This window comes from Geotrypetes seraphini, chromosome 1 (assembly GCF_902459505.1).
Source record: "Geotrypetes seraphini chromosome 1, aGeoSer1.1, whole genome shotgun sequence".
NCBI lineage: Eukaryota > Metazoa > Chordata > Amphibia > Gymnophiona > Dermophiidae > Geotrypetes > Geotrypetes seraphini.
Window position 1 is genome coordinate 88,275,835 of NC_047084.1, and position 18,930 is coordinate 88,294,764.

At 48.2% G+C, this 18,930-nt stretch overlaps 1 protein-coding gene across 2 annotated transcripts in view; it reads left to right on the plus strand.

The window, feature by feature from the left end:
• CTIF (cap binding complex dependent translation initiation factor) overlaps window positions 1–17,010 on the plus strand; it is a 463,145-nt gene extending 446,135 nt beyond the window's left edge. For both annotated transcript variants that reach the window (XM_033934740.1, XM_033934750.1), the window contains exon 12: window positions 15,202–17,010. In XM_033934740.1, coding sequence (XP_033790631.1) covers window positions 15,202–15,417 — 216 coding nt within the window. In that variant the 3' untranslated portion in view covers window positions 15,418–17,010. The remainder of the gene's footprint in view (window positions 1–15,201) is intronic.
• Window positions 17,011–18,930: the final 1,920 nt, after the last annotated feature.

An 18,930-nucleotide genomic window follows, 5' to 3' on the forward strand; every position in this document is an offset into this window, starting at 1 on the left:
AATTCTGACTGTCCAGTGTTTCTTGTTTTAAAAGTCAATAACAGAGTTTTATAAATGACACGGTGATGGATGGGAAGCCAATTTTTTGGCCTTAGCATGTAATTTTTTTTATCATGTAACTGCTGGAGGGGTTTGGGTGTGGGAGGGGCATGGATGGGTCAGGCGTGCACTTAACACTTCTGAGTAAAAGTTCTAGAATATAATTACGCACCTGAGAGCAGTTAGGCATGATCATTTAAATCAGACATCGAGCTAGTGTAAGTTAGGTGCGCAGCTGTGGACTTAGTATTCTATAAAAGCAGTTATGCGCACAATTACCGTTATAGAATTCCCATTTGGCACACGCCCTTTAGACACCCAACTTTAGGCGACCTTCTGGGAATTACACCCCTGATACTTCCTTCCGTACGCTTTTAGGGCACCCTTCTTTCCTTCCTTTGGGCATTGGGCTTCTTTTTGGTAGCTGACACTCCAGAGCTTCAATCACTCCTCCCCCCCCATCCGAATGCTAACAGATTCCAAAATTAAACAACCTGCTCTGCGCATTTGTCAAAGTCGTTTTTCCAACGACGGATCAGATGGGATTACGGCAGACTTCTGCAAAACTCATTTGAACGCGAAGTCATTTTTGAACATGGATCTCCGTTTTCAAATCAGACAATTTGTCGGCCCCCTCAGCAACCCACAGGATTTTAACGATGATTTCAGGGCATCCAAGCATGAGACCTGAGTAAGGGCTGCTGACTACATATCCACAAGGGCATTAGCACCTCTTTTTTTTCTGCTGGTTATGCCGCTCTCTATACAGCCAAGCATCCTTCTAGCCTTAGCTACCACTTTATCACATTCTGTCTGTCTTTCGTTCTCTCTCCTTGCCCCCTGCCTGTCTGTCTTTCTTTCTGTCTCTCTCCCTGGCCCCCTGTCTGTCTTTCTGTCTGTCCCCCCTGTCCAGCAGTACCCCTTCCATGCTCTCCTTGTCCAGCAGTAGCCCTTCTCCTTTCCTTTTACCTCCCCCCTGTCCAGCAGCACCCCTTCCCTGCTCCCCCTGTCTAGCAGTAGCCCTTCTCCCTTACTTTTACCTCCCCCCCATCCAGCAGCACCCCTTCCCTGCTCCTCCTGTCCAGCAGTAGCCCTTCTCCCTTACTTTTACCTCCCCCCTATCCAGTAGTACCCCTTCTCCCTTCCCTGCTCCCCATGTCCAGCATCCGCTAGGCCGAGCATTGTTTCCCCACCTTGAGATTCTCAGACTCTTATCACCCCCAAGTCCCCTTCCAGTTCATATCCTGAGATCTACAAAGGTTTCTAATAGGACCTGGGACAGCAGCATTCTTGAGTCCCTGATTTTGGAGTGATGGGAGCCCAGAAGGATGAGAAGGTGTCAAGGACTGAAAAGGCTAATAGTTCCCCAGGAATGAGAGAGAAGCTGAGTAGCAAAAGGGAAGAATTTGATGATTTATTGTGATATAAAATGGAATGGATGGGACCTGGAGGTTAACGCAGTGGGCTAAGACCCAGAAAAGCTTTTGTTCACTACTGGTGGCATCTCTTGTGATGTAGGACTAGGATTATCAGAAGTCTGGATTTCCCTGGACATGTCCTCCTTTTGAGGACATGTTCGGGGGTCTGGAAGGCTTTTCAAAGCCCAGCACTTTGTCAAATCACATCAGGCAGGGAGGAAGTCCGTGCATGCGCGGATGCCACGTGATAATGTCACGTGCACAAGCACGTGTGTGCGACATCATCGCGTGGCATCCGTGCATGTGCGGACTTCCTGCCCGACAAGAGCAGGCAGTGGGGGGTGGGGCTAGGGTGAGACTGGGGGGTGGGATTAGGGCATTAAAGGACGGAGATGGGCAGAACTAGGCGGGCCTGGGGAGCGGGTCTAGGGGTCCGGATTTTCTGACTGGAAAATCTGGCAACCCTTTGTAGGACAAGTTGCTCTCTTCCTTTGCCTCAGGTACCAGCTTAGACTGTAAGCTCTTTTGTGCAAGGACATTTTGTACCTGAATAGTTATGACAATTATACAACACTGTGTAAACCCAGGGTCACTATAAAAATATTGTGAACTTGGAAACTCCTCCCCACACACACAAGTGCTGTAGTTCTAAATACGATCATGTCGCACCTCTTTTGATCAATGCTCACTGGCTTCCTATAGATCATCGAATTTCCTATAAAATAATGTTGCTATCTTACAAGACCAAAACTTCCAGCCAACCTGATTTAATTAACAGACTATTAATCCCCTATACCCCCATCGTACATTGCGTTCATCTAATCAAAACTTGCTATCCATCCCTCTTTAAGTTACATTAACAATATGCGCACTAGCATTTTTTCTGTCATGGCCCTACCATCTGGAATTCAGCACCAAATTATATAAGAGAAATGACATCCCTTGATAAATTTAAAAGTAATTTGAAGGCTTTTCTTTTTAAAGACGCATATGGTGTATAATAGGCCTTTTAAGGACAGTAATGGAAATCTGTTCCTTGCCATCTTTTAATCATTTTAGCTTATTTTACATTATTTTAGACCTTTTATACTTTGTGCCCCTTCCTTTTGTCTTGATCCCTCTTCCCCTCTCTTTCTCTTTATACAAATTGTATTTCTACCCTTTTCCATCTTGTATTGGTAATTATCCCAGGACAAGCAGGCAGGTATTCTCACTAGTGGGTGATGTCATCAGACAGAGCCCCGGTACGGACGTCTCACAAGCACGTGTTGCTTGTAGAAACTTAAAGTTTCTAGATGCCCGCACCGCGCATGCACCGGTGCCTTCCCGCCCGGAGATCCGGGCGTGTCTCCTCAGTTCTTTTCTTTCCGCGGAGCTGAGAAGTTCAACTTCATCATGCGCTAGCTGAATTCAGTTAAATTTGCCTTCCTTGTCCGCGTTTTCGCTTTCTTTTAATTACAGTTAACAGTACTTTTCTTTTTCAGTAAAAAAAAAAAAAAAAAAAAAAAGAAGATTATTTCCTCCGGCGGGTCGAACGGGCCGGCCACGTGGCTCAGGCCCACTGGCTTCGACCTCGCGGCGGAGATTTTCCGGCCTATGTCCCGGCCAATCACCGGGTTTAAAAAGTGCAGCAAGTGCCAACGCGCAATTTCACTCACGGACCCTCACCGGCGCTGTTTGCAGTGTTTGGGCCCTGACCACATCCCGAAATCGTGCAGGCCTTGCTCTACCCTTACGGCACGCTCATTCAAGCGGCGTTGCCTATTGTGGGAATCGATGTTCAAGATGGACGCAGCTAAGGATCCCTCAGCCTCCACTTCATCCGATACCTCCCCGGTTCGGGCGAAACCGGTATCGACCCCTCCTGCATCGAGTGTGGTGAAACCGGCATCGTTCATCCCGACACCATCCACGAGCTCGACGTCGGTGCCTGCCCCGGTCTCCTCGGTTCAGGTACCTCTTCCTTCCACAGTGCCAGTGGTCATCAAAGTGCCGAAAGCTACTAAGCAGAAGCACTCGGCCTCGAAGGAGCGCGATGACCGTGCAGGAGGACCCCCTTTTCGGTGCGGATCCCTCCTTATCGGCTTCGCTACGGTCCGTGCTGGAAGCTCAATTCGTTGAGCTCATGCAGACCATCGGACCCGGGCTCATCGCTGCCATACAGGGTGACCTCCCGGTACCAGTCCAAAGGGGCGGTCCGCCCCCTCCCCCTCCTCCCCGTTCGACCTCGAAAACCGACGAGGACGAACGGGGGAGGGCGGCGATGCCCACGCGGCAAGCCTCGCTTACCGATATGCCGCCATTAGAACCCATTACGCCTCCGCGCCAACATGGGACCAGACCTCCGATCGATACTCAAAGCCCTGGGCATAGTCAGGAAGAGTTCTTCCGTACTCCTTACCAGACTTGGGTAGCATCGCAAGAACCCGCATCGCAACCCCAGTTGCGATCCACCGCTTCCAGCCCTATCCACCACTTGGGGGCCTCGGGAGACCATGCGATGCACAGACGATCCCGATCCCCGTCCCGCCACCGAGACGGGCACCGATCGAGACACTCATCCTGGCACTCTTCACGCCATTCGGAGGTGTCACCGCAGAAAAAACTGCAACGTAGGGGATACTCCTCATCAGAGGTGTCCCCTCCGGGGGGCCCGGAGTACGAGGAGACACCGGTGCCCGATTCTCCTTGCCACTCCCCGATGTCCATGGACCTGGAGGCCTCCTCCTCCTCCAGCCCGTCCCACAGGCCGACGCTGGCGGATCAATTGTCCTTCTCATCATTCCTCCGACAAATGGCGGATGATCTGGATGTGACCCTTGACACGGGCTCCCGATACTCCAAAGAGTATCTGGACACCATGCATTTACCTAACCCTCCAACGGAGTCGCTTCGGCTCCCCCTGCATAAATTGCTGGATCAGACCTTCATGCAGTGTTTCGAAACACCGTACTCCATACCGGCGATCCCCAGCAAACTCGATGCTCGATACCGCATCGTGCACCATAAAGGGTTTGAGGGCCCTCAACTCTCCCACCAATCCCTACTGGTCGAGTCCTCTCTTAAACGCTCTCATCCCTCTCAGGTCTACGCCTCTGTACCGCCAGGCCGAGAGGGGAGAACGATGGACAAATTTGGTAGAAAATTCTATCAAAACTCCATGATGGCGTCACGGGTGCTGAACTACAATTTCTTTTTCTCTTCCTATCTGGAGTTCTTCTTGCCGGTGCTCCGCAAGTTCACTCCGTTCATAGACAACCAAGCTCGATTCGAGTTCGAGGAAGTGGTAGCCTCCCTCTCCCAATTACGCCTCCAGCTGATGCAATCCTCCTTCGATGCATTCGAACTCTCGGCACGTGCTGCCGCAAGCGCGGTAGCCATGCGTCGCCTGGCATGGCTCCGTACAATCGATATGGATCCCAACCTCCAGGACAGACTCGCCAACGTACCATGTGCTGGAGCTGACCTGTTCGATGAGTCTATCGAAACTGTTACCAAGAAGCTGTCGGATCATGAAAAATCTTTTCAATCCATCCTGCGGCCCAAACCCAAACCTCAACAGTCTCGACCTTCCAGGCCACCCCTGATTTACCAGCGGCGTTACATGCCCAGACAAACGCCTGCTGCGAGACAACCTGCGAAGAGACAACCTCCCCAGAAGTCTCAGCAAAAACCTCAGCCACCGGCTGCACCTAAGGCTCCCCAGCCCTTTTGACTCCCCTCCCGGGAGCATAACCGACACCGTTCTGCACTCAGCCTCTCCCATAGGGGGCCGCCTCCATCTTTTTTACCATCGATGGGAGGCCATAACCACGGACCTATGGGTCCTTACCATCATAAGAGAAGGATACTCTCTTCAATTCCATCGGGTCCCCCCGGACCATCCTCCAAGAGAGTATCCTTCAAGCTCGACGCAGACCGCCCTTCTTCTTCAGAAAGTCCAAACCTTACTTCAGCTTCGGGCTGTCGAGCCGGTCCCGTCAGACCAATTGAACCGAGGGTTTTACTCCCGGTACTTCCTTGTCCCGAAGAAAACGGGCGACCTGCGACCCATTTTAGACCTTCGGGCCCTCAACAAGTTTCTGGTCAAAGAGAAGTTTTGCATGTTGACTTTGGCTTCTCTATACCCCCTCCTCGAGCAGAACGACTGGTTATGCTCCCTGGATCTCAAGGAGGCCTACACTCACATCCCCATTCACCCGACCTCCCGAAAGTTCCTCAGATTTCGGGTGGGAAATCTGCACCTACAGTATCGAGTGCTACCATTCGGCCTATCTTCATCCCCCAGAGTCTTCACAAAGTGCCTGGTGGTAGTGGCCGCAGCACTCCGGGACAGGGGTCTACAGGTGTTCCCATACCTCGACGACTGGCTCATCAAGGCCCCGTCAGCCCCAGAGGTCACTTCGGCGGCCTTGGCTACAACCTACTTCCTCCAAAATTTGGGCTTCGAGATCAACTTTTCCAAGTCTCATCTACAACCCACCCAGTCCCTCCCCTTCATCGGAGCGGTCCTGGACACCACCCGACTCCGAGCATTCCTGCCTCTGCAACGCATGGAGTCTCTTCTTCATCTCTGCCAGTCGGTGTCTACTCGCCAAACCCTACCGGCGAGACAACTGATGGTGCTCCTGGGCCATATGGCCTCCACAGTACATGTGACACCCTTTGCCAGACTCCACCTCAGGATCCCCCAGTGGACCCTGGCATCACAGTGGAATCAGACGTCCGATCCACTATCCAAACACATCTTAGTCACACCTGCTCTTCGGCAGTCTCTACTTTGGTGGATGACCTCTTCGAATCTATCCAGAGGTTTGCTGATGCACTCTCCCCCCCATCAGAAAGTTCTCACAACCGATTCGTCGAATTACGCATGGGGGGCCCACCTGGATGGTCTCCGCACCCAAGGATTCTGGACCAGTGCGGAAAGACTACACCAAATCAATCTACTGGAACTCAGAGCCATCTTCAATGCGCTCCAAGCTTTCCAACACCTACTTCACGACATGGTAATCCTCATTCGCACAGACAATCAGGCCGCCATGTATTATATCAACAAGCAAGGAGGCACGGGCTCGGCCCTCCTTGCCAGGAAGCTCTACGAGTCTGGGACTGGGCGGTGCGCCACAACGCCCTACTCAGAGCAGTCTACATTCAGGGGGAGAACAACGTCTTAGCAGACAAACTAAGCCGTCTGCTACAACCGCATGAATGGACTCTCCATTCCAGCCCCCTTCACCAAATCTTCACGCAATGGGGGACGCCTCAGATAGACCTCTTTGCGGCTCCCCACAACTCCAAACTGCCTCAGTTTTGCTCCAGGATCTACACTCCTCATCGCCTCGAGGCAGATGCTTTTCTACTGAACTGGGGGAAACGATTTCTATATGCGTTCCCTCCATTCCCGCTGACCCAGAAGACTCTGGTCAAGCTGAAACTCGAACGGGCTACCATGATTCTAATAGCCCCTCGGTGGCCCAGACAACCTTGGTTCTCCCTCCTACTTCAACTCAGCAGCAGGGAACCAGTACCACTTCCAGTGTTTCCTTCACTACTTACTCAACATCAAGGATCACTGCTTCATCCCAACCTGCAGTCTCTCCACCTGACAGCTTGGTTCCTCTCAACGTAACCCCTCACCAATTCTCACAAGAAGTGAGGGAGGTCTTGGAAGCTTCCAGGAAGCCCGCCACTCGACAATGCTACTCCCAGAAATGGACCAGATTCTCCTCATGGTGTGTTTCTAAATCAAAGGAACCTCAGCGAGCTTCCTTATCCTCCGTGCTGGACTATCTCCTACACCTATCTCAATCTGGGCTCAAGTCCACATCCATACGAGTCCACCTGAGCGCTATTGCGGCGTTCCACCAGCCCCTACAAGGGAAACCCCTCTCGGCCCATCCGGTGGTCGCCAGATTTATGAAAGGACTCTTCCATGTTAACCCTCCTCTCAAACCACCCCCAGTAGTTTGGGACCTCAATGTAGTCCTTTCCCGTCTCATGAAGCCCCCGTTTGAACCACTCAACAGGGCCCCTCTTAAGTATCTCACCTGGAAAGTGCTTTTTCTTGTAGCCCTTACGTCCGCTCGCAGAGTCAGCGAACTTCAGGCATTGATGGCGGATCCACCATTCACAGTATTCCATCATGACAAGGTGGTCCTCCGCACTCACCCGAAATTCCTGCCTAAGGTGGTCTCCGAATTTCATCTCAACCAATCCATTGTACTTCCAGTATTCTTCCCTAAGCCCCATTCTCACCACGGAGAATCGGCCCTTCACACTCTAGACTGTAAACGTGCCTTGGCTTTCTACCTGGATCGCACCAAGCCACACAGAACCACTCCTCAACTTTTTGTCTCCTTCGATCCTAACAAGTTGGGAAGACCCGTATCAAAGCGCACCATCTCTAATTGGATGGCGGCTTGTATCTCTTTCTGCTATGCCCAGGCTGGATTATCACTTCCTTGTAAGGTCACAGCCCATAAGGTCAGAGCAATGGCAGCCTCAGTAGCATTCCTCAGATCAACACCAATCGAGGAAATTTGTAAGGCTGCCACCTGGTCCTCGGTTCACACATTCACCTCACATTATTGTCTGGATACTCTCTCCAGACGGGATGGACAGTTTGGCCAAACAGTATTGAAAAATTTATTCTCTTAAGTCGCCAACTCCCCCTCCATCCCACTGAGGTTAGCTTGGAGGTCACCCACTAGTGAGAATACCTGCCTGCTTGTCCTGGGATAAAGCAATGTTACTTACCGTAACAGTTGTTATCCAGGGACAGCAGGCAGCTATTCTCACGTCCCACCCACCTCCCCTGGGTTGGCTTCTCAGGCTAGCTACCTGAACTGAGGAGACACGCCCGGATCTCCGGGCGGGAAGGCACCGGCGCATGCGCGGTGCGGGCATCTAGAAACTTTAAGTTTCTACAAGCAACACGTGCTTGTGAGACGTCCGTACCGGGGCTCTGTCTGATGACATCACCCACTAGTGAGAATAGCTGCCTGCTGTCCCTGGATAACAACTGTTACGGTAAGTAACATTGCTGTTTATGTTCGTCAGTGCGTTTGATTGTTTGTAATTTGTTTTTAATGTTCGTTCTGATTATACTTTGTTTTTATATTATGTAAAACCGCTTTGAATTTTTAATGAGGCGGTATATCAAATTTTTTAATAAACCTGAAATTTGATTTTCACTATCCTCAACACACAGCAGAGACACTGTATCACGTAGTGACATGTACTTGCCACTCCCCACCCCCAACTGCAGACTATAAGGCTTGGCTGGCCCTGAGGGCTCGAAGGGATGTCTCCTTGGAGACTAACCCTTAACAAGCTTCTGTGGCCAGGCAGCCATATTCCCCTCCCCCTTCTGTTGGAGCTTTGTTGTCTTTGCGTATGCCCGAGTTCCCCTGGCCTCATTAGAACAGAGATTCACGCAGTCTCGTATGCCTAGCTCTTTCTCTCTGCCCCAAACCAGGGAGGCCTGCATGGCATAAAACAGTTTATATATGTTTTTCCAGCTCTTAAAATAGACTTTGATTATTTGTGTAAAACCAAACCTTGTAACACTCATCCCACTTTAGAATCCCATATTTATTTAGCTTCACGGACTCTGGTGATAGAGTGACATCACAATTCTGATGGTGGAGGGATAATATGACATCACCGAATTCAGGGGCAGAGTTGCTGAATCCCTGCCAAAAGGCTCTGTACTTTATAGCAATAAACTTTAAAACAGAAGGATTAAAATATAAATTCCAGCTTCAAGGGCTTTGGAATGCAGTCCATCTACAAAGGTCAAGTTCATCACAAAAGACTAGAGTCCTATTAAGTTTTTCAAGTATGCAAAATAATTGATTGAGCGAATAGCATGCATTCATATTTAGTTGCTCCATGACAAATAAGTTTCCTGTATTGTTACCATGTTTACAGGCAGCATTGCTTTGCCAGCGATGCCATTATGCCTGGATGTTCACCTAAAGAGTTTTTTAAAATTATGTTTAGAGTTCAAATCTGCTGACCAGGGGACCCGATATGGTCCATGTTTCGGTTAACACACCTTCATCAGGGATCCCTAATAACTAGTTACTGTTGTAGTTTCTAGTTACTTTCTATACAGGCTTATGTTTATTTTAGTTGCAGCTTGATTTGATACTTTCCAAATTAGGGACCCCTGATGAAGGCGTGTTAACCGAAACACGGACCATGTCAGGTCCCCAGGTTCATAAAAAGGTGGTGACACTAACCGCAACATACAATTGTTTTAATAAACTTAGCCTGCATCTTGAACGTTTGTCTGCAGTTCTTCTTTGTTTGTTCTGATTGATTTTCACTGCAGACTAGTTGGATTGCTTTTTTGTTTTCGTTTGACCTTAGATTTCAAATCTACCATTTCTTTGTCCAAATCCTTGCTTAGTGCAAAAGGCAATAGCATGAGCTGGTGAGTAGAAAGCATTGTGGTGTGTTTAGGCTCAGAATGGGAGAAAAGATGGCCGCCACATACCGCCAACCAACAAGCAGCACTAGGGTATTCTGCTAGCCCATGGAAGGGAAGATTTCACAGAGCCATCTGTGGAAAAATGATTAACCATATAGGGCAAATTAGGGTTGGGGGTAGAGACAAAAAAATTGAGAGTGAGATTAGGAGAACATAGGAGTAAATTCAAGAAATGGCATCTTAAGTTAGGTGATGGGATAGAATGCGCTAAGAACATAAGTAATGCCTCCACTGGGTCAGACCTGAGGTCCATCGTGCCCAGCAGTCCACTCACGCGGCGGCCCAAAAGGTTCAGGACCTGTGCAGTAATCCTCTATCTTTACCCCTCTATCCCCTTTTCAACCCCAGTACTGTACTCTGCCCTATTACGCCCTCTGGAAGCGCATTCCAGGTGTCCACCACACGTTGGGTAAAGAAGAACTTCCTAGCATTCGTTTTGAATCTGTCCCCTTTCAACTTTTCCGAATACCCTCTTGTTCTTTTATTTTCCGAGAATTTAAAGAATCTGTCCCTCTCTACTCTCTCTATGCCCTTCATGATCTTGTAAGGCTAGATTCTATAACGGCAATTGCCCTTATAGAATACTAGCGTAAGTCTGCATGCACACATCTAAAATTAGTTGTGTCCAGCTAATTGTTGGAAGCTAGGTGCATGAGTGCTAATATTATCCTTCATTCTTAGGGTTACCAGATTTTGTTAATCTAAAACCCCAGACACGTGACACCAGCCCCGCCCCCGTTCCGCCCAAGTCACGCTCCAATCCACCCCAGTTCGGCCCCCCCCCTTCGATCTCCGGACGTCTGGTAACCCTATTTATTCTAGTACCTGCACATGTGACTCATGGGTGCACCTCTGATTCTATGCCTCTCTCAGATCCACCCACCTAGCAGCAGTGCATGATGGAATTTGTACTTGCAACATCTAGAATAACAACTAAGGTGGGTTATGCACGTACCTGCTAATTGGTGCCAGTTAAGGCCAATTATAGCCTATTATTGCTCATTAACACCAATTAGCAGCTTATTATTAAACTAGTGTTAAAGCCCGTTACATTAACGGGTGCTAGAGTAGATGTCTGTCTGTCTATTTTTTTTTCTTTATCTCTCTCTCCTTGGACGCTGCCTGTCTGTCATTTTTTCTGTCTGTGTCTCTCCCTATGTCCTTAGTGCCCTCAGTGCCTCCTGCCTATGTCACTAGTGCCCCTTCCCATGTCCTTAGTGCCTCCTTCCCGTATCCTTAGTGCCCCCAGTGCCTCCTTCCCATGTCCTTAGTGCCTCCAGTGTCTCCGTACTGTGTCCTTAGTGCCCCCAGTGCCTCCTTCCCGTATCCTTAGTGCCTCCAATGCCTCCTTCCCATGTCCTTAGTGCCTCCAGTGTCTCCGTACTGTGTCCTTAGTACCCCCAGTGCCTCCTTCCTGTATCCTTAGTGCCCCCAGTGCCTCCTTCCCGTATCCTTAGTGCCCCCAGTGCCTCCTTCCCATGTCCTTAGTGCCCCCAGTGCCTCTGTCCTGCTTAGTGCCCTCAGTGCATCCTTTATCCTTAGTGCCCCCAGTGCCTCCTTTCTAAGTCCCCATCACTATCTTCCAGACTTTGTCCCACCTCCATCCCCCCCAATGCCAGTCTGCCTCCCATCCCCCTGAGCAGCATGTTTCCAACAAACCTCCCGGCTCCAGCAGCGTCTGAGACAGAGTAAACACTCTGCTTCGCGTCCTTCTACTGGCCTAATTTCCTCTGCTGCATCTCTGATGATGTCATCAGGGACACGGCAGAGGAAATCAGGCCATAGAAAGCCACAAAGCAGCGTGTTTACTGTGTACTCAGACGCTGCTGGAGCCGGAAGGATTGTGTTCATCTCGTGGTGGGAGGTTCGGCTGGGTGGGTAAACGGGGGTTTCGGGTGTGCCGGGTAGGGTCGGCGCCGGGGGGGGAAGTCGCGGTGTGTTACCTGCTGCTGGTCGTTAGAATAGACCCCTAAGTGCGCATGCGCACTCTGCCGACCACGGAACTACAGATCAGGGAACACGGCGGTAAGAGTGCGCATGTGCGCTTAGCGTTTTATTATAGTAGATTAAGTGTGCAACTGACCTTATTGGTCAACAAGCATTTTGCTACTGAAGTTCTGTCACATGTACCTTAACAAGGGCCACATGCTGACTCTAAATCTGAAATCACATCCTGTTTTTAAGTTATGCGTCAGTTTGTATTTATATCATTTTCACCAATAACACTACCGTGAAGCGTCGGTATTTTACTCTTTCTGTAACACAATATTGCATTTTAGGTCAGCTCATCAATCACATATACCAGTAATTTGAACGTTTATACTAAAAAGTGATTGTTCTGCTTTTTCTACATGTCAATTTTTATATTTTGTTTGGTTTTGTCTAAGACAGTGGTTCCCAACCCTGTCCTGGAGGACCACCAGGCCAATTGGGTTTTCAGACTAGCCCTAATGAATATGCATGAGAGAGATTTGCATATAATGGAAGTGATAGGCATGCAAATCTGCTCCATGCATATTCATTAGGGCTAGCTTGAAAACCCGATTGGCCTGGTGGTCCTCCAGGACAGGGTTGGGAACCATTGGTCTAAGATATTATAATTATTATGAACAGACGAGGTTGTGTTAACCATCCTGATAACATTCTGATAATTTCTGTTATGTCTACGGACAATTTACTGCACAAGATCATCAAAAGAATCTGTCTAGCAGACTTCATAGTGCATACAAGCATTATTTTGGCTGTAAAGTTGGCGACCAAGATAAAGCATGGGCACCTCATGTGTACTGCACTGTCTGCTATTCCGGATTAACAGCATTCATGCTGGTTGTTCAGAATTTTCTTGGTAATCACAGATCACCTGAGCTTGTGGAGAACATATCAGCTAATGAGTTGCCAGAATATCACTTAAAATGCACTTCTTACATTCTCACCTCGACTTCTTCCCACCCAATCTTGGTGATGACAGCGATGAGCAAGGGGAAAGATTTCATCAAGATATCAAGGTGATGGGAAGTGGATATCAGGGAAAGTTCAATCCCAGTATGATGGGAGACTATTGTTGGTTCTTGCAAAGAGAGACAAATGTACAGTACAAACGTAAAAGCAAGTACAGTGGAACCTCGGTTTGCGAGTAACCCGGTTTGCGAGTGTTTTGCAAGACGAGCGAAACACTCAGCAAACTTTTGCCTCGCAAACCGAGCATGTTCTGGTGTACGAGCACTTCCCCCTCGCTCTAACCGGCATCGCACCCCCCCGAACCGGCATCACAACCCCTCCCCCTACCGCGAGAACCGCAAAGCACCCCCGTGCTGAAAGCGGCATCCGCCTGCCCTTCCTCCCAAGCACTTGGTCCTTACCCCTTCTGCTCGTTGTAAGGGGGAATGTGAGCTCCCGCCTCTTGCCTGGGCTGGGCCTTGAGCATCTGCGCATGCTCAATGCCTTCTGGCTCTCGTTCTCTCGGAGAGAACGAGATCTCCGAGAGAACGAGAGCCAGAAGGCCTTGAGCATGCGCAGATGCTCAAGGCCCAGCCCAGGCAAAAGGCGGGAGCTCGCATTCACACTTACAACGAGCAGAAGGGGTAAGGACCATCACAACCCCTCCCCCTACCGCGAGAACCGCAAAGCACCCCCGTGCTGAAAGCGGCATCCGCCTGCCCTTCCTCCCAAGCACTTGGTCCTTACCCCTTCTGCTTGTTGTAAGGGGGAAGGAGGAAGGGAGGAAGGGAGGGCGGATGCCGCTTTTAGCATGGGGGTGCTTTACGGTTCTCGCGGGGGGGGGGGGGGGAAGGGTTGTGATGCCGGTTCGGGGGGGGTGCGATGCCGGTTAGAGTGGGGGGAGGGAGTGATGGAGCAACGCCGGTAGCCTCGGGGTGGGGGGGTTGGTGGAAAGAATTGTTCAAGTTTCCATTATCTTCTATGGGGAAAGTTGCTTTGATATACGAGTGTTTTGGTTTAAGAGCATGCTTCTGGAACGAATTATGCTCTTAAACCAAGGTACCAAGGTATTTCAAACATTTCTGAACATGCTGACATCACTTTTGTGTGAGTTAAGAGAGGAGTAAATATATGCTGTAACATTTTTTTATTTATTCTTCTTCAATTTTCTATACCGTTCTCCAAGGGTTGCTCAGAACAGTTTTACATGAATTTATTCAGGTACTCAAGCATGTTTCCCTGTCTGTCCCGGTGGGTTCACAATCTATCTAATGTACCTGGAGTAATGGGGGGATTAAGTGACTCGCCCAGGGTCACAAGGAGCAGTGTGGGATTGAACCCACAACCTCAGGGTGCTGAGGCTGTAGCTTTAACCACTGCATATATTGTCTTCGTGTTTGTTTTCAGAGTAAACTCCTTAACACAGGTTTGGTGGGACACAGTTCATACTCGCAATATTGTGCCGATATGGAAAACTGTCTAAAAATCAGTAACGTGTATCTCGGAAACCGGACGTTCTAGCTGAATTTCAATTATAGATCAGAAATCAGCGTCATTAAATTAACTAAGAATGGTGTCAGGTCAAAAGCGCGCTGGGACAAAGGCGCGCGCAGACAATTGAGCGCAGCGCGGAGGCGTGCGCCGCAGAAAATTACTGTTTTTATGGCTCCGACGGGGGTGTGTGGGGGGAACCCCCCCACTTTACTTAATAGAGATCGCACCGCGTTGTGGGGGGGTTTGGGGGATTGTAACCCCCCACATTTTACTGAAAACTTCACTTTTTCCCTGTTTTTAGGGAAAAAGTTAAGTTTACAGTAAAATGTGGAGGGTTACAACCCCCCAAACCCCCCATAACGCCGGCGCGATTTCTATTAAGTAAACTGGGGGGGGGCTCCCCAACAAAAACCCCCGTCGGAGCCCCTAAAAACTATAATTTTCTTCGGCACGTGCCTCCGTCTTGCGCTCGGTTGTCGGCGCGCGCCTTTGTCTTTCGCGGGGTTGTCTATGAACCCTAAGAACACTTTTTAAGTTCTCAGTAGCAAAGAAAAACTTTTTTTTTCTTGACCAGAAATGGGGGGGGAATGTTTTTTCCCTTGAACCTTCCTGTACCTTCCTGCTCATCATATACCTTTCTTACAGGAACAAGCATCCTTACCTTTGTTTTTTTGTTTCTCACTGAACAATGCCCCATTTCCCCTCCCCCCCTTAGCTTCATTACAATTTTGCAGGTCAAAGTAAAAAAAAAAATTGCAATATCTTAAGTCTTGATTGACAACTCTGCACTTCTGTCCCCTTCTCCATTGACAGCTGCAGAGTGCGGGTCGCCTGCTCGAGGAGCAGCTGCCAGAGATGATGACGGAGCTGCTGGCGGCAGCACGCGACAAGATGTTGTGCCCGTCGGAGTCCATGCTGACACGGTCCCTCCTCCTTGAGGTTATCGAGCTGCACGCCAACAACTGGAACCCTCTGTTGCCTACCATCACGCAGTACTACAACAGGACCATCCAAAAACTGACAGCCTGAAGAGGCGGGGGAAGGGGAGGGCGGAACATGGGAAAGGAGCGCCGGAGAGAAGCGTCGCACCTTGGAGGCAAGAGAGAAGAAACATGATTTGCAGCAGGGTATCAATTGTGGAAGAGAATGTCTGTAAAATCGAATGCTAAAGGTGGCAAAGAGCGGAAAAAAAGACCCTCCCCCTCCCCAGCATGCCTAAGAATATATTCAGAGTAGGAAGCTGAGGAGGGGGACAAAGCGTCTTTCTTCTTTCAGCCATGTCTCCCCAACCACGTGCAAGTCTCTCGCCTCTCCCCTCCCCCTTGCTTTTCTTTGAAATGGGGGCTTTTGTGCACAGAGCATACATCCAGCCACGGTATTGTTGGGGGGAAGAAGAGAAGAGACAAAAAGGACAAAAATGAGGGTTGAGGAGTGAGGGGGAAGCCAAGGCTGGTATTGTCTTCATGCCATTGTATTGGCTCACACTGGCCAACTGGCGGGAGGCGGCATGCAACAGATGTCCCTTAAGGACAAAGGGAGGCACGTGCCATACTCCAGGCCCTGCCAAATGACCCCATTGCTTTTGTCAGTGCAGAGCTTGCCTTTCAGCTTCTGAACATGTGCCGGTGGGGGTTGAGAGTCTGGGGGGGATGAGGCAGAGGGAGGAGTTGTGTTTTTTTTAAGAAAAGCAGTTTGATTACAGATTTGAACTTTGCACAGTTGAATTTTTATTTGTACTGTTCATTCTGGTTATAAAAGAAGAAACAAAAAAGTTTTTAACATAAAAACAATGCACGTTGGAAGCTAGTGGACTGGGCCCTTATATTTGGGCAGAAGGATAATCTAACACCCCTTTGGAAGTTCTGGATGGGGTTTTGCTAACTGCAGTTTATGGTAATTATAAACTCCTGTTCCAGTCTGGTTTATCTCTTAGGAAACAGACAGGCGCTCCAGGGCTGGTCTGTGAAACAGTTGGTGGAGAAAACCTGCTCACAATGTGCAATCGCTGAGAAATAGGCATGGAAAGTGTTTGCTCAGGGCTGGATTGATCATTGCACTTTTTAAGGTGTATTTTCTTTTCTCCATTGTTCTTTAAAGGGCTCCCTTTGCAGTCGCTGAATCAGCTGATTTAGGACTTAGAATGCACTAAAGTCAGCGATGGCCGCTAAACCTGTTTTTACAGCTTCAGCGACGATCACTTTTACCGACCCAATGCACAAAACGGCTCACTGCGTGTTTTTCCCCTCGATCGCCCATTTTCCAATCTGGCCGTGCAAATTTGCTAAAACTTCATGCAAAGTAGCCAAGCGACTGATGCACTAACATTGGCTATGCAAAAAATTGGCTATCCAAAAAAAACCCAGGGGTTTCAGCTATCAGAAAAAAACAGCAGGTCTGCCTTAGTCCGAAGGTCCCAAATGACACTAGCCGTCTTTGAATTCACATAGCCCACATTTGACAGTGTGTCACAAGAGGCACCATCTAGCTTCCAGGAGTAGGTTTCAAGTAGAGAATGACACAAGGACAAATTTGTTCCTGTCCCCACAGGAACTCAATTTCCCCGTGAGTTTTGGCGCTGTCCCTGTCCCTGTCCCTTTCTGCACAAGCCTTGAACACTTATGATTTTAAAGTGTTTGAGGCTTGTGCAGATGAGGACAGAGCTTGCAGGAATGGGGCAGGGACTCGCCAGGACGGGAAAATGAGTTTCTGCAGGGGACGGGGAAAAATTTGTCCCCATGTCATTCTATAGTTTCAAGAGCTTCAGCACCCACCTATATTTAAAATAAAATGGTTTCAGTGTTCTGCTTCCAGAGCAGCTTCTTAAAAAACTGAAAAATGACTTTTAAGATCAGCTTGTGTTTAGTGGGAGAAGGTGAACGTAGGAATTCCTGCCGTCGTACACAGTGTAGAGAGATTAATATGTAGTTATAGAGGGGCTGTGTGTACCAGGGCTGTCAACTGTTACTACTTATAGTGGAAGTTTAAAAAAAAAAATCAACTACCCTAAAAGTAATTTCATGTTGGAAAGAACGGACTGAACTCTGAGGTGGACTCAGGCATTATGAGGCTTTGTAGCGCTCAAAAATTGGTCACTATGTCTCAATACATAAAGGGTGAGTGTTAGCAAGATAAGTTCAGCTGTGCGTAAACCCACGGATTATATATGTAGTGCCCAAATATCGGTGCGATGCGTAGGCAACTTAATTGGCTAACAAGCTGTTAACTAACAATAATTGGATGCTAACAATTATCAATGTTAATTGGAACCAATTAAGGTTTGTGTGTCACAATTTGGCCGCACATTATTCTATAACTCTGGGTGCCTAAATCCAGTAGCGCACCGCACAACCCAAAAGGATGAGGCATTGGCGTCCCAAAATATTTGTGCACAGCGTTAAAGAATAATGGGTCTCCATCCTGCAAAGGACGCAACCTCGCTTAGCACCAATTGCCACACGGTAACTTTGGGCGCCAGACTTATGCCTGCTGAAACTTCTGGTGCCCAAGTCGGGCACACTGGGGCAGGTCAGACAACTCCTGTGGTCGGCGCTGAGCTCAGATATTCAATGCTTGGCCGTGTCCAGTGACCAACATTTGAATATCTGAATTTTTCTTTTTGGCCAATGTTAACATATCCAAATAAGTCAATATTCAGTATTGGCTGGTTAAGTTAAAAAGCAGCCAAAGATAGGCTAACTCTGATGACCCATAGCATAGATGATAGGAGTGTTTATATTCTTAAGTGATGAAAACCATTTGCTGGTCACTATGGAATTTGGGCACCAAGCATTATAGAATAGCATGCAACCAGATGCCAATCCTAATGTATGCCAATTAACATCAGTAATTGGTTGTTAGCCAATTAAGTAGTATGCAAATCTTGAGATCGCGCCAAAATCTGGTGCCCTCTATGAAATCCGAGAGGGTTCGCACATAAATGTTAGCATCTTCTTTATATAATTTCTCCCTAAATATGTGTTAAACAAAAAAAAAAGCTATCAATAAAAACAACAAAAAACCCCAGGCAGACTGTTGAGAAAAAAAAGTTTTATGAACTGACGGCTCTTTTTTTTTTTCCCCTAAAAAGTGGTTGATCATAACTGTAAATACTCATGCCCAATCCCAACAGAACTTAACTTTGTATATCGAGTCATCATTCTGAGAAAGCTCAACTTGGTTTACAGCAATTAAATAAACAGGGAATGATTTACAAATGATAAATAGAAAATAATAGCAAAATTTCAAAAGAATTAATTTTCAAAATGTTTGGCAAATAGAGTAGCTTTTAAAGATTTACGGAAAAATTGAAATGAACTGGGGCGCCTTAAAAAAAGGGGAGATCATTCCAGAGTTGAGAGAGTTTAAAGACCAAAGATTGACAGAAGATCTGGACTCCTTTAATCCCTTTTTAAGAAGGAAGGGAGAGTTTAAATTGTTGGATACCTTTTGCAAAGGAGAATCGGTAAACATTCCAAAATAAACGAATAAGAGGATTAAAGATACCATGTAGAATTTTAAAAGAAATACAAGTGCATTTAAATT